General features: G+C 44.3%; 1 protein-coding gene across 1 annotated transcript in view; it reads right to left on the bottom strand.

Annotated features, from left to right (window-relative positions):
* ANTXR1 (ANTXR cell adhesion molecule 1) overlaps nucleotides 1-14,262 on the bottom strand; it is a 263,047-nt gene that overhangs the window by 131,743 nt on the left and 117,042 nt on the right. Inside the window, exons 11-12 of the mRNA XM_040224080.1 lie at nucleotides 7,107-7,176; nucleotides 5,451-5,529 (exon numbers count right to left, since the gene is read on the bottom strand). Coding sequence (XP_040080014.1) covers nucleotides 5,451-5,529; nucleotides 7,107-7,176 — 149 coding nt within the window. The remainder of the gene's footprint in view (nucleotides 1-5,450; nucleotides 5,530-7,106; nucleotides 7,177-14,262) is intronic.

The raw sequence follows: 14,262 nt of genomic DNA, 5'->3' as shown, positions 1-14,262 counted from the left end.
CATGAACAAACTATGCTCATGGCTGTATCTAGTCCTGCTCAGGTTGGTTTCACGTTAGTGGAAGGCCACTTTCCACTTCTCACCTGTTATTATCATTTTTCAAACCACCACTTGGGTTTTGTCTCCTTTATGAAGCCCTCATGACTCTTTTTGGATTCTCCCCCTTTTCTCTACTCTGAAATCCTACAGCATTTATACACCTGGCTCCCACAACCTTGTTCTTTATCACATACTCTTTTATGAGTTTGTTGGACTCACGTCTCAAAATGGATTTTAAGTTCCTTAAGGACAGCGACTTGTAAAATGTAAATGGAGCACCAGAGACACAGGAAAAATTTGAATAATACTTGTTGGATGATTCTCTGATTTTTGTACACTTCAGGTGGAAAATTATACAATTTTAAGGTTATTTACATAAAAGAAGACAATCTTTCATAAAAAGTTCTGGTAAGGTCCTAAATTTGCTTGCATTGTTATCAAAATGACAAATTGCTTTTTGCTATTTCCCTTAGAGCAGTACATTTTGGTGATTTTTCTCAACCTATTTCTAGAGTTGGGGAAAAAAAAGGAGGCTGGTGAAGACTCTTAGAGATGGGATGTATTCAAATATGCTGGGAAGAGAGAGCTTTGGATCTTTGACCATTTTCTATAGTCATGGAGCTCAACAAAGTTTACCATTTGTATAGGAATCTTTTAGTTCTTGGATGGAAAAATGTCTTTCCTGTAAAACTTCATGGAATTTCTGCTCCTGGCAGAGGCAACAGTTATTCATTGCAGATCTTGAAAACTTGTGACACGGTTGTCCAAATGGGCACCAAATAAAGCGAGAAAAGAACAGGTTCAACTACATATTTTAAAATTATTTTTGGTTCCAGGGGATGGACTGGGCAGGCTGCAACTGGCACTGACAAGACTAACCCTTTACTCAGACCCAAGGGATCATTTTTGATCTAAAAACCTTGTCCTCCAAACCAGCTGCCCAAGAAACGAAGGGAAGTCCAAGACCTTACTTCATATTCTGGAGGACCACCCACTCCACCTGCATCTCTATTTGTCCAGTGATGGCTTTAGTCTTTTTAATTTGAGCTTCTATAGGACCTGTTGGGGACTGGGGTTGAATATTTCACTATAGGGCCTCTTCTCTAGATGATTTTGGCCAACTTGTCTGCCCCCTTGCAATCACTTGGGTTTGATCAAGCGACAAACATGTTCTCATAGGACTACATGTTGTGCTGAAAGAGTTATTTTGTTACACTGGGGCTCTGAAGTGAGGAGCAACTCCTTGGGAAGAATCTCCAGTTAGGTCCATCATTTTGACTAAGCTTCAACTATAATAACAACTAACATTTATTGAACACTTACTACAGGCCAGGCCTTCTGGTAAGCTGTTTACATAATCATTTCATTTAAAACTCACAATACTGCGAAGGCATGTAAATTATTATTATTCTAATTTTACAGATTAGGAAGTTGAGGTACCTAGGGGCTAAATAACTCAATCAAGGCCACAGGACTAGTGGACAAAGAACTGATACGATTCCTCCCTTGCCTCAGATCCTCTCTGGCTTTAGCCTTCCTGTTAACTGAGGGCTACTCCTTGGCCAAAGCTCTCTGGACCATTCTTTTTTTTTTTTTTTAAATTATTTACTTATATATTTAATTTACAATGTGGTGTTAGTTTCTGATGTACAGCACAGTGATTCAGTTATATTTATATATGAGTATATAGACTATTTTTCATATTTTTTCCATTATGGTTTATTATAGGATATGGAATTTAGTTCTGTCTGCTATATAGTAGGGCCTTGTTATATATCTATTAAATATATAGTATTTATTAGATATATGGCATTTTGTATCTGCTAATCCCAAACTCCTAATTTATCTCTTGCCCACCCCTTTTCCCCTTTGGGAACCATAAATGTGTTTACTATGTGAAGTTTATTTGTATCATATTTTAGATTTTACATATAAGTGATAGTATGTGGTATTTTGTTTTTGTCTACTTACTTCACTTAGTATGACAATCTTCACCTAGTACAACAATAGGTCTATCCTTGTTGCTGCCCATAGCATTATTTCATTCTTTTTCATGGCTGATTAATATTCCATTGTACATATGTATTACATCTTATTTATTTATTCATCTGTCAATGGACATTTAGGTTGCTTCCATGTCCTGGTTATTGCAAAACGGTATTGCTATTAACATTGCAATGCATATTTCCTTTGAATTAGATATATGTCCAGGAGTGGGATTGATGGATCCTATGGCAACTCTATTTTTAGTTTTTTTATGGAACCCCCATACTGTTCTCCACAGTGGCTGCACCTTGGGGCCATTCTTGATTCCTCTCCTCTCAAGCCTTATGTCTAATGATTTGGGAAATATGGAGCTTTGCCTTCAGAAGATATCTGACTATGATCTCTTCTCTCATCACCATTGTTCCCACCTGAGTCAAGCTGCCATCATCACTTGTGCCTGATATTGCCATAACCCTCCTAACCAGTCAAGGTCCTTCTATCCTTGTCTTCCTATTGGCCATTCCAGCAGCCAGAGTGAACTTTCAAATGCAAGCCAGGTTGCATTGCACCTCTGCAAAAGCTGACGTTCTCACAAGACCCTCCACTCTTCATCCCATGACCTCACTGCCTACTGCTTGCCTCACTCGCTCCTTGTGACTAATCACTAGCCCTCTTTCTTCCTTGGACAAACCAGCTGTCCCTGGTGGTGGGCTCTGAGCAGTGGGGCTCACCGTTGGGCAAATTCTCCCTCACAGTTAACTTCAGAGTCTCTATTCAAATGCCACTTCTTAATGTATCTCTATTTAAAATTTGTACTCACTCACTCACTCACTCAAGCAGTACCAAATTCCCTTACTTGGTTCTATTTTTTTCTTTATTTTACTTCTGGTGGTATGGGTTGTGCGATCTTAGTTCCTCCATGCCCACAGCAGTGAAAGCATGGAGTCCTAACCTCTGGATCATCATGGAATTCCCTTGGCTTTTTTTTTTTCCTACAGCTTATATCACTTCTTAACATAGTGTGTGATTCATTTGTTATGTCTATTGTTCACTGCTTTCTCTCCCTGCATCCCTGTGAGATAAGAGATTTTTGTCCTTTGTGTCCTCTGATGTATCTTGAGCACCCAGGGCAGTGCCTATCTGGCACATTGTGCATGATCAGTGAATATTTGTTGAATAAATGAGTGAATGGGCCTGGATCTAAAATCTTAGGGTCCTTATAACATAGACATGCAGCCTTCTCAACTGAAAGGTGAATAATGCAGATATTATGAGGTGATGCTGATCAAGGGTTAACTGAACAGAAAACTTAGTGACTTGCACTCAGATTAAGGAGATGGGAAATGTAACATAGGCTGGAGTGAGTCGGGACGATATTAGAGTGACTTGACTGGGAGTTCTTTCCCTTTTGGGTTATGTCAGTGAGGACACCTTCTCTTCTTGGCTTAGAGGCCCAGGACTTGAGTTTGTCGTCCTGCCCCTGCCACCCCACAGGCTTGGTCCCGAGATATTTCCCCTTCTCACCTCCCTGCCCTCACGGACTCAGGACACGGCTCTTTCTCTGGTCCGGTCAGACATAATGAGAAATACAGGCCCAAACTGTTGGGTCATTCCAAAGCAGGGAGGAATCTGGAATGGTGTTGTTAGGTTTGGGGTATTTTAATCATTTCCTGCAGGTTGGCAGTTTCCAACAGGGTCAGTTTCTGAAAGAATCGGGCAGGGCATGCTTGGAGACATGTCACTGCTCCCACATCCAGCTTTCAGATTTGGTCGCCAGATTTGAGGTTCCACTGAGGCGTGCCTAAGACTCAGACATTGCTCAGGGGTGACACCTCTGACATGTCTCTGTGATGACACTAGGCTCTTACTTTGGTCAAGTGGAACTTTTCCACTGTCTATACCCACTGCATTGGTTTACCCAGCTGTCAAGAAAGCTGTCTGGCTCCTAACATATGATAGAATGTATATGTGTTGGGGAGAGGAGGAGGAGGGACAACTGGGGAAGCTGGGTTCATCGTCCCTTGTGAGGCCTGGCCTCCTGCTCCTCCAGGAAACAATTCATGTTTATCTTGTCCAGCTCCAGGGCCTGCCTGCTCTCCTTCATCCACCTGGATAGTGTTAAGGACACAAACCCCAATCACTGAGCAGTTCTAACGACATGCCCTCCAAAGGCCAGCTGGGAAGTGACTAAGGTACCTGTCTAAGCTGGCCAGCAGGTCAAAAAATGCTAGTCTCTAGAGTGATCTTCCCAGGTGGTGCTAGTGGTAAAGAATTCTCCAAATCTGCCTTCCAATGCAGGAGACATAAGAGGCACAGGTTCAGTCCCTGGCTTGGGAAGATCCCCTGGAGGAGGGCATGGCAACCCATTCCAGTATTCTTTCCTGGAGAATCCCCAAGGATAGAGGAGCCTGGTGGGCCACAGTCCATAGGGTCACAAAGAGTCAGACACAACTGAAGCGACTTAGCATGCAGAGCAATCTCATGGGAAAAGTGCATTTGGTAGAATAGAAACTGAATATTCAACAAAGATCCTTCTGGAAATGTTCATATTAGGAGCTGAGGTCTGTATATGAGCTAACAAAGCCCTGACTGCCCTCGGACGGGCTTAGCTTCAAGACACTGACAGTAGGAGCAACCTCATAAACCCAGGAGTTCCCAGCCATAGTTGCACAAGAGAACTCCCAAGGGGGCCCTGAACCCACCCAAAGCTGGGGCCCGCTGCACAGACTTTGTCCCAATTGGTCAGGGAATCCATATTTTTAAAAAGCTTTCCAGGTGATCTCATGCATAGCCAGAGATGAATACTACCTTCCATGAAGAACCCAGAGATGGGGCATCGGAGGAGCTGGCAGAGGATACAGTCTGCCCTCTGCCTCACTACCCCTATGAGCCAAGGTCCCTTCCCCTTCTCTTCCACTTTGCGAATTTTCCATTTTCCCCTGGATTATTTTCACAATTGTATTAACAAGTGGCAACTTCTCCAATTCTAAATAAAAGCCTCTCTTTTTACTCCACCTCTTCCTTCAGCTACTGCACTACCCACCTCTCCCCTGCTTCCTTTTAGAGGAAAAACTCCCTAAGATGGGTTTTCTGTATATACTGTGCCATTTCCTTCTGTGCGTTTTCTCTTAAACCCAGTCCATCCAGGCATCCCCACTCCATACTGCACAGGCCCTGGCCCCGTCGTACCGTATGGTCATGCCAGTGTGTCCAGGTCTCACTTTTAGTAACAGAAACGGGGAACCCGGGAGGCACAGGCATTCCTGATACACTCCTGACATGTGTACAGTCCCTGAGGTGGCCAAAGGCTGGCCTCGCAATGCCAGAGTCAAAGCTCAGTTAACAGAACACAGAACTGGAAGAAACTCGCCAGGGAGATGAGGAAGACAATGAAGTTCTCAGTCAAGGGAAAGGCAGGGACTTACGCAGTGTGTGGTGGTGATGATGACAGAACTGGAGATGAAGGAGAGACCATCGTTCATGCTGACCTGAAGTGCGGCTTTCCTGCAACGACACGGGGGCCAGGGAGACTCAGCATGGTGTGCGGACACACAGGGGCCCTGGGGGCCCCGTTCTAAACCACCCTCTGAGCTGGCTCCTTTGTAAAATGCAGAGGATGCTTTCCAGGGGCCCATCCATCTCTTAACAACCTAGAGAGATGTCAGGATATACCCGGCTGGTGCAGCAAGGCAGTGTATCCAGCCTTTCTTACATCATGGCAAATAGAATTGAATGGGCAGAGGCTGCTCCCGTTTAATTTACTTGCCACATTGTAGTAGGTAGGAAGAGGTAGTCTTAACAAATGGTCCAAATCAGCAAGGGATGAACTGGTTAAGCTAGAAACTCTACAATTGTTATCTGGACTCTTAGTGATGAGCTTCTGATGGTGATGGTTTTGTTACCACCCAGCCAACACAGAAAGGTACAGCAGTACATGAGCTAACCTGCCTTCTATTTCCTCCCATCTAGAAGATGCTTGTTGAGACACAAGCTTGCCTTCTGCAGCATGGACACAGGGCTAGTTTGTGGAATCAGTGGCATCATGAGCTGATGTCAGGCAACTAGATTTGGAGGCTTTGTAATTTGAACAAATGATTGAAAGCAGAATTCAGATGAACAAGTGTAGCATTTTTCCTTAAAGCCACCATTCTGTCTTCAGTCTGTTAGAGATGTGTTTACAGAGAGGTTAGTTTGTGTTCCCTCACCAACACTGCTTGTCTGTTTCCCTGCATATTTCTTTTCTTGCTCAGGATGCTAATTCTCTTCCTTCTCTTGAATATTTTGATCTCATCTCACTAGCACTTATCACAACTGCATCACTGTGAGATTTTCTCCGTAAATTAGTTCAGAGAGGCTTGGGCAGTGTGGATGAATATGTGATGCTCTGGAGAGACGCGGAGGAACACTGAACATGGCCTCAGAGGGTCTGACCGTGGGGTCCTGAATCAGCTGTGGATCACTTAGCCTTGCTGAGCTTCTTTTCCGAGTTTCCCTATCTCTAAGAAAGGAGATACTCATCTAGAAGGGCAATTATGATGACAGGATGAGGTTATGACAGCACTTTGGGCAGCCTGAGAGCTTTCTAGAAATGTAGTTGTGATGAAGCCAGACAGACCTTGTTTTGAACTCATACTCTTCCACTCACTATGTGACCTCGACAAGCTACTTAAATTCTTTCTGCCACAGACTGCACATCTGTAAAATTGCAATGGTTCATTGGGCTTCTCTGCTGGCTCAGAGGGTAAGGAATCTACTTGCAATGCAGGAGACCCTGGTTTGATCCGTTTGGGGAAGGTCCCCTGGAGAAGGGAATGGCAACCCACTCCAGTACTCTTGCCTGGAGAATCTCATGGACAGAGGAGCCTGGCAGGCTATAGTGGATCTTGGGAGAATAAAGGTCCCCTCTGCGAAACACTGGTGCTAGTGCCTGGCTCACTGCACTTGTAGCACCATCATCATTATTTGGAGGAGTCTAGAGAAAGGTTCCATAATGACAGTGAAGAGAGACTCTTCTCCTTTTGTCCGCCCCCACCTCCTCTCACTTCCCTGGCTGTGGGGTTTAGTTGCTCGTGGAAACTTACATGCCAACTTCCTTTAAGATAGGTGCTGGACACAGCAAATAAGTATCTTCCACAGTGAAGGGCTTCTCATCTGTAAAAAGGAAGTCACTGGATTAAGAGGAGTGAGGCAAGTTGATAATTTCATATTCGGTGCCTCCTGCAGACCATCAACCAAGTCCTAGGAGACACTAGAAAAGCCGTGATGTTTTGAAATATAAACTTGTCTTGAGTTGTAAAATCCATTAGAGCGAATGCAAGCTCTTCTGCCTGAATGCTTTCTAACTTGTATATCCAACTGAGTCTCAGTGAGCACACAGAGAGTGAGCTTTTACCACAGACCAGGCATAACTGAGGGGAAATGAGAAGGTATTAGACTGATCCTTGGGAGCTTGACGTCTAGGTCTAGTTTGAGAGAAGAGTCATATTCATGGGAAAAGTTTGTTGATTCAACACTGTTTATTGATACAATAGCCAAGACAGGGAATCCACCTAAGTGTCTATCTACAGATGAATGGATAAAGAAATTAGGGCATATGTGTGTAGAATGGAGTGTTATTCAGCCATAAAAGTGGAAACCTCTCCATTTGTGACAACATGGATAGACTTTGAGGGCATTATGCTAAGTAAAATGTCAGACAATGAGAGACAAACACTGTATAATCTTGCTCATATGTGGAATATAAAAAGGAGAAAAAAACCCCCAAAACACAACTCACAGATTCAGAGAACAGATTGGTTGTTACCAGGGGCAGGGGTAGGTGGGGTGGGTGAAATGAGTACAGTGGTCAAAAGGTACAAATTTCCAGGTATAAAATAAATAAGTAATAAGGATGCAATGTGCAGCATGATTTGAAAGTTTACAAGAGTAAATCTTAAAAATTCTTATCCTAAGGGAAAAATTATAACTATGTGTGGTGATGGATGTTAACTAGATTTACTGTGGTGATCACTTCACAATATATTAAAATATTGAACCATTATGTTGTACACCTGACTAATAAATATCAATTATAAATCAACTGAAAAAAATTGCTGACAGATACAAGAAGTAGCTAAGCCAAAATATCATTTGGCTTCAGAAGACAGAGAGCATCTCCCTCTAGCTGGGTGACATGATGAGGTCACAGGGAACATAACAGCAGCTGAGTTTTGGGGGAGAGATGGGAAGATGCATTCCTGGTAGGAGATGCTCCAGGGTAAGACACAAGGAGGATTTGAAAGGATCAGTATAGGAAAATGTTTGGTCCAAGTTCTTTGAGTTAGACTGAGGGATTTGGACCTAAGCCTATGTGGCTATGAAAAGAACTTTGGAGGTTTTTGGAGAAAAACTTGAAGTGATGATTTTGGAAGTTTGAGCAAATGTAGTTATGAAAGATGGATTCAAGCAGGGGGGAGTCTGGAGCTGGGGGATTTCTTTTTCTTATCCTAATGGATGTCCAGGGAAAAACTTAAGCAGCTTTAATCTGGAACTCCTTAAAAACTTCATCGTATCTCAGATTCTGGGGCCAGAAGCAGGGCTGAGAAGTTAGTATACTCAGCATATGGTAGTCATTTTTTCATGACTCAACATTTATTGGGTGCATTCTTTGTTCAAAAGATTGTAGTAGGAACTGGTGATATAAGATGAATAAATATGCCCCTTTAATCAAGTTGTGAATACAAACGCCTAGAAGACAGAAAGGAATCCGTGTGTAATGGAAGGATGCTATGCTGCTGTTGCATTTGATAGGAAATTGATGTCTCTAATGACATTTAAGTGCAATTGACACTAAACACTTGCCTGAGTGGAGATTAGGAAGCTTCATGCCCTCCATGATAGGATTTAAGGACCAGACCCACATGAGATAGGAGCTGGAGGACACATCTGAGTTCTAAGCACTGTGTCTCCACGGAAGGAGGAAAAAGGGATGGCCAATTACAGTTTCCCCTGATGTCTAGGGAGACCTTCAAGTGGTGAAAAGGTAGGGAGATTATTCCAAGTCATTCATTCAACAAATATCTATTCAAGACCTACTGTGAACTAGAAACACAGGCTTTTAGAAGAGAAACATGGTCTCTGCTTTCATGGATTTTATAGAAGTTGCAGGGGAGATAGGTATTAAACACATTCAATTTTTTGAAGCAGTAAAAATATTACATTTATTTAATCTTAGCCTTCAGTACAGATATTTTAATTGAAGGAGAGTGGATTTATACTATATTAGTTTCCAGTGTATAACATGGTGATTCAATATTTTTATAGATTATACTCCATTTAAAGTTATTACAAAATAATGGCTAAATTTTCTTGTGCTGTACAGCATATCCTTGTTGCTTATTTAAACATTTATTTATTAAAAATATGTTCTCTTGAATGTCTACATGTGCCAAGCATTATGCTAGGTCTAGAACTGAACACAATAGACAAAGCCTCTCACTTTTTTTTTTTTTTTAATGGCCAGTGTTTTACTTATCTATTGGAATTAGGGATGTGGTCAAGATATATGCCCTGGGGACATCAGATATTGAACTTGCTAATAATAAGTGGCATTTATTTCCTGTTATTCCTTGGGTCTGTAGCCTAAGGAGAAGGGATAATTAGTAGAACAAAATGCAGGCACTCTTATATCTTCTAGGTAGAGGTCACCTACTAAATCAAAACTTCAGTTAGAGTTCTAATGAGTAACCCTGTTTGAGGGAGGGCTTCACATAGGAAATAAAATGAACATTGGGTTTTGCTGAGTGAACAGGAGTTCTGGAGGAGGAGAAATCATGAGGAAAGTACAACAAAGTACAAAAAATACTGTTATTACACATATTACTATTTAATTAAATTGTGTTCAGTACAAAGAAGGAGAATCAGGGGGCAGACTTTCATCTGGAAGGTCAGGAAATATTTCCTTGAGGAAAGGCTCTGTGAGCTGAGACCTGAAGCCAGGTGGAGAGGAAATGGGTTGGCAAAGAGGTGGACCTGCACAGATTCTGGGGCAAGAAGCAGCCCAGGTCTTCAGGAGCTAGGAGAAAGCTGACAAGGCTGTTGGATTTCAGTGAGACAGCAGATAAAATAAGAGGCTAGAAAAGGCAGCAGGGCCAGCTGATCAAGCCCTTGTAGATCATGGTGGGTTTGGGGGACTTTCCCTAAGTGTAACAGGAAAATACTGGAGCTTCCCCTCATATTTAGAATGAATGCTGGCAGTTTGGGCTTCCCGGGTGGCTCAGTGGTAAAGAATCTGCGTGCCAATGCAGGAGACGCAGGAAATGCAAGTTCAATCCCTGGGTTGGGAAGATACCTTGGAGTAGGAAAAAGATTTCCACTCCAATGTTGCCTGGAAAATCCCATGGACAGAAAAGCCTGGCGGGCTATAGTCCATGGGGTCACAGATAGATGGGGCTGAGTGCACAGCCCGCAGACACTGGCAGATTATGGAATGTGTCAGAACAGTGAGTGTGTTGGGAACAATTTAAAGCTTATGAGGACAGGCAGATCACACAGGGCTTGAACTGGGCACCATCTTCAAGATGCTTTTCTGTCCTTGATGGTGACGGTGACAGTGAGACTTGGGGCATGCTGTGTGCTCTAAGTGCATCACACACATCACATAACCCAGTTTTACCTTCCAGCAGTGCTGTCAGGGAAGGCTATTATTCCCTTCACTTTATTTTTTAAATTATTTTTGGCTGAAGGGGGTTCTGGTTGCTGTGCGCAGGCTTTCTCTATTTGCTTTCTTTCTCTATTTGTGAGTGGGTTCTACTCCCTAGTTGCGATGCTCCAGCTTCTCATGCCAGCGTCTCTTGTTGCAGAGCCTGGGCTCTAGAGCCTGCAGGCTTCACTAGCTTTGGCCCATGGGCTTAGCTGCCCATGCCAGGTGGGATCTTAGTTCCTGGATCAAGAATTGAACCTGTGTCCCCTCCACTGGCAGGAGGATTCTTAACCATTGGGCCACCAACGAAGTCCCTATTTCCTTCCTGTAAAGGTGAGGAACAGACAAAGATGGAGACACTTGCCAAGTGTTACACAGGAGAGCTCACATCAGCACATGGGCAGTCTGGCCGCCACCTCTGGATAAAAGCCAGGCTTGATCTCCTCTCACTATGACCTTGGGAACCAAGGCAAGGCAGGACTCACTGGGCTCATTTTCCAGATGCAAAATGGAGGCTCAGAGACGCTGTAGTAAACTATGATCTCACAGCAAGTCAGAGGCAAAGCCAGGACTGGGACTGGATTCCCCAGTGTCCACACCAAGGGCCTCTCCATTCCAGGAAAAGCTCATATTAGAGCAGAAACAAAGCCCGGGACAGGCGTGGCCAATGACAACCTATATTTACTTGCTCTGGGAGCTGCACATGCCCTAGTAATGCTTGGGAGCGTGGGGTCCTGCCCACGGAGCCACCAGCCCGCCCCAGCGCGGCCACAGGAGGCCTTGTGACTCCGGGCTGCATTCTGCGGGGGGAGCGGAAGGGGGCGCAGCACCACCACACGCCCGGGGCCCAGGCTCCCTCCCCGGCTCTCTCCCAACAGGAAAGCCAGGAGAGCTGGAGGTTGCCTCGGTTAGCCTTGGTCAGCCTTGGTCGAGCAGACTCATTTCTCGCTTTCCCCCTCCTTTCATTTTCTTTTCCTGCCTGGGAGACCAGCTATTTCAGGAGCAGAGTAGAGGAGACCCTCGCCGCTGAGAAGCCCGAGGAGACGTGGCTGAAGGCCGCGGCACCGCCTCCCACCAGTTCATCGGAGTCCCAGGCTGTGGGCCTGCTCTGGGGAGCTGGCATTTTCGGCTCGGAGAGAGATTGTTTGGTTTGGAGGCTGGTTTCACTTTACCACAAAAATGAGTGATTTTTTCTTTTTTTTTTTTTTCTTTCTCTCTAAACAAAGGAGGGCCATTTGGTTTCCATAACTCTGATCATCTGACTCCCTCCTGGAACGTCCACTTGGGAAGCAGGGCCCAAAGCCTTCCTCCTCAGGCTGGGCTACGTTTGGCTCAGGGGCCAGGCCAACCTCAGGGCCACCTCTGCCAAGACCACTGGTGTGGTGATGTTTACCGGGCAACATCCACTTTGGAGGATGGTAGAGGGCCCTGGTCCTCTGTCCACTGGCGGCCATTCACTGCTTGTTAGTACCAGGTGGGCGGGGGAAATGGAGCAGTGGAGCTGGGAGGAAATTAGTGAGGGGAGGGGGTTGAAACCAGGCCTTAAGGGAATTTTTAGATGATCTATAAATATAAATGTCCTTGCTTTTTACCTAAGATAGTTCCGAATTCAGTGCATACCCATGATATCGGTGAATTCAAAGCATCTGTCTTACAACAGTCTGATAATCAAACTGAAACTTGACTTAAATCAGGATTTGGGCATCAATGAGTGTCCTTACACCAAACCATCAGACACCCAGGCTTGGGATCTGAGCAGCTCTGGTCACAGAGACGGGTAGACTCCAGAGTCAAACAGATGCAGGTTCAAATCCCAGGTCCTGTGACTAGTGTGTGACTGAGGACAAGTTCCTTCTCTGTGAACAGTAATGATGACATCATTGCACTAGGTTGTGTGGGGAGTACAAGAGTGCACGGAAGTACACTTAGCACTCAAGAAACACTTAGTAAATGTTTAGTTCAGTTCAGTTCAGTCACTCAGTCGTGTCCGACTCTTTGCAACCCCATGAACCGCAGCACGCCAGGCCTCCCTGTCCATCACCAACTCCCGGAGTCCACCCAAACCCATGTGCATCGAGTCAGTGATGCCATCCAACCATCTCATCCTCTGTCATCCCCTTATCCTCCTGCCTTCAATCTTTCCCAGCATTAGGGTCTTTTCAAATGAGTCAGCTCTTCACAACAGGTGGCCAAAGTACTGGGAGTTTCAGCTTCAACATCAGTCCTTCCAATCAACCCTCAGGACTGATCTCCTTTAGGATGGACTGGTTGGATCTCCTTGCAGTCCAAGGGACTCTCAGTAGTTTTCTCCAACACCACAGTTCAAAATCATCAATTCTTCGGCGCTCAGCTTTCTTTATAGTCCAACTCTCACATCCATACCTGACCACTGGACAAACCATAGCCTTGACTAGACGGACCTTTGCCGGCAAAGTAATGTCTCTTTTCTTTAATATGCTGTCTAGGTTGGTCATAACGTGCCTTCCAAGGAGTAAGAGTCTTAATTTCATGGCTGCCATCACCATCTGCAGTGATTTTGGAACCCAGAAAAATAAAGTCAGCCACTGTGTCCACTGTTTCCCCATCTATTAGCCAAGAAGTGATGGGGCCAGATGCCATGATCTTCGTTTTCTGATTGTTGAGCTTTAAGCCAACTTTTTCACTCTCCTCTTTCACTTTCATTAAGAGCCTCTTTAGTTCTTCTTCACTTTCTCCCATCAGGGTGGTGTCATCTGCATATCTCAGTAATCTTGATTCCAGCTTGTGCTTCCTCCAGCCCAGCATTTCTCATGATGTACTCTACATATAAGTTAAGTAAGCAGGCTGACAATATACAGCCTTGACATATCCCTTTTCCTATTTGGAACCTGCCTGTTGTTCCATGTCCAGTTCTAACTGTTGCTTTCTGACCTGCATACAGGTTTCTCAAGAGGCAGGTCAAGTAGTCTGGTATTCCCATCTCTTTCAGAATTTTCCAGTTTATTGTGATCCACACAGTCAAAGGCTTTGGTATAGTCAATAAAGCAGAAATAGATGTTTTTCTGGAACTCTCTTGCTTTCTTGATGATCCAGTGGATATTGGCAATTTGATCTCTGGTTCCTCTGCCTTTTCTAAAACCAGCTTGAACATGTGGAATTTCATGGTTCATGTATTGCTGAAGCCTGGCTTGGAGAATTTTAAGCATCACTTTACTAGCGTGTGAGATGAGTGCAATTGTGCAACAGTTTGAGCATTCTTTGGCATTGCCTTTCTTTGGGATTGGAATGAAAACTGACCTTTCCCAGTCCTGTGGCCACTGCTGAGTTTTCCAAATTTGCTGGCATATTGAGTGCAGCACTTTCACGGCATCATCTTTCAGGATTTGAAATAGCTCAACTGGAATTCCATCACCTCCACTAGCTTTGTTCGTAGTGATGCTTTCTAAGACCCACTTGACTTCACATTCCAGGATGTCTGGCTCTAGGTGAGTGATCCCACCATCGTAATTATCTTTGTCTTGAAGATCTTTTTTGTAGAGTTCTTCAGTGTATTCTTGCAACCTCTTCTTAATATCTTC

Source organism: Oryx dammah, unplaced genomic scaffold (assembly GCF_014754425.2).
Source record: "Oryx dammah isolate SB20612 unplaced genomic scaffold, SCBI_Odam_1.1 HiC_scaffold_25, whole genome shotgun sequence".
Lineage (NCBI taxonomy): Eukaryota > Metazoa > Chordata > Mammalia > Artiodactyla > Bovidae > Oryx > Oryx dammah.
This window is presented reverse-complemented; position numbering and strand designations above follow the sequence as displayed.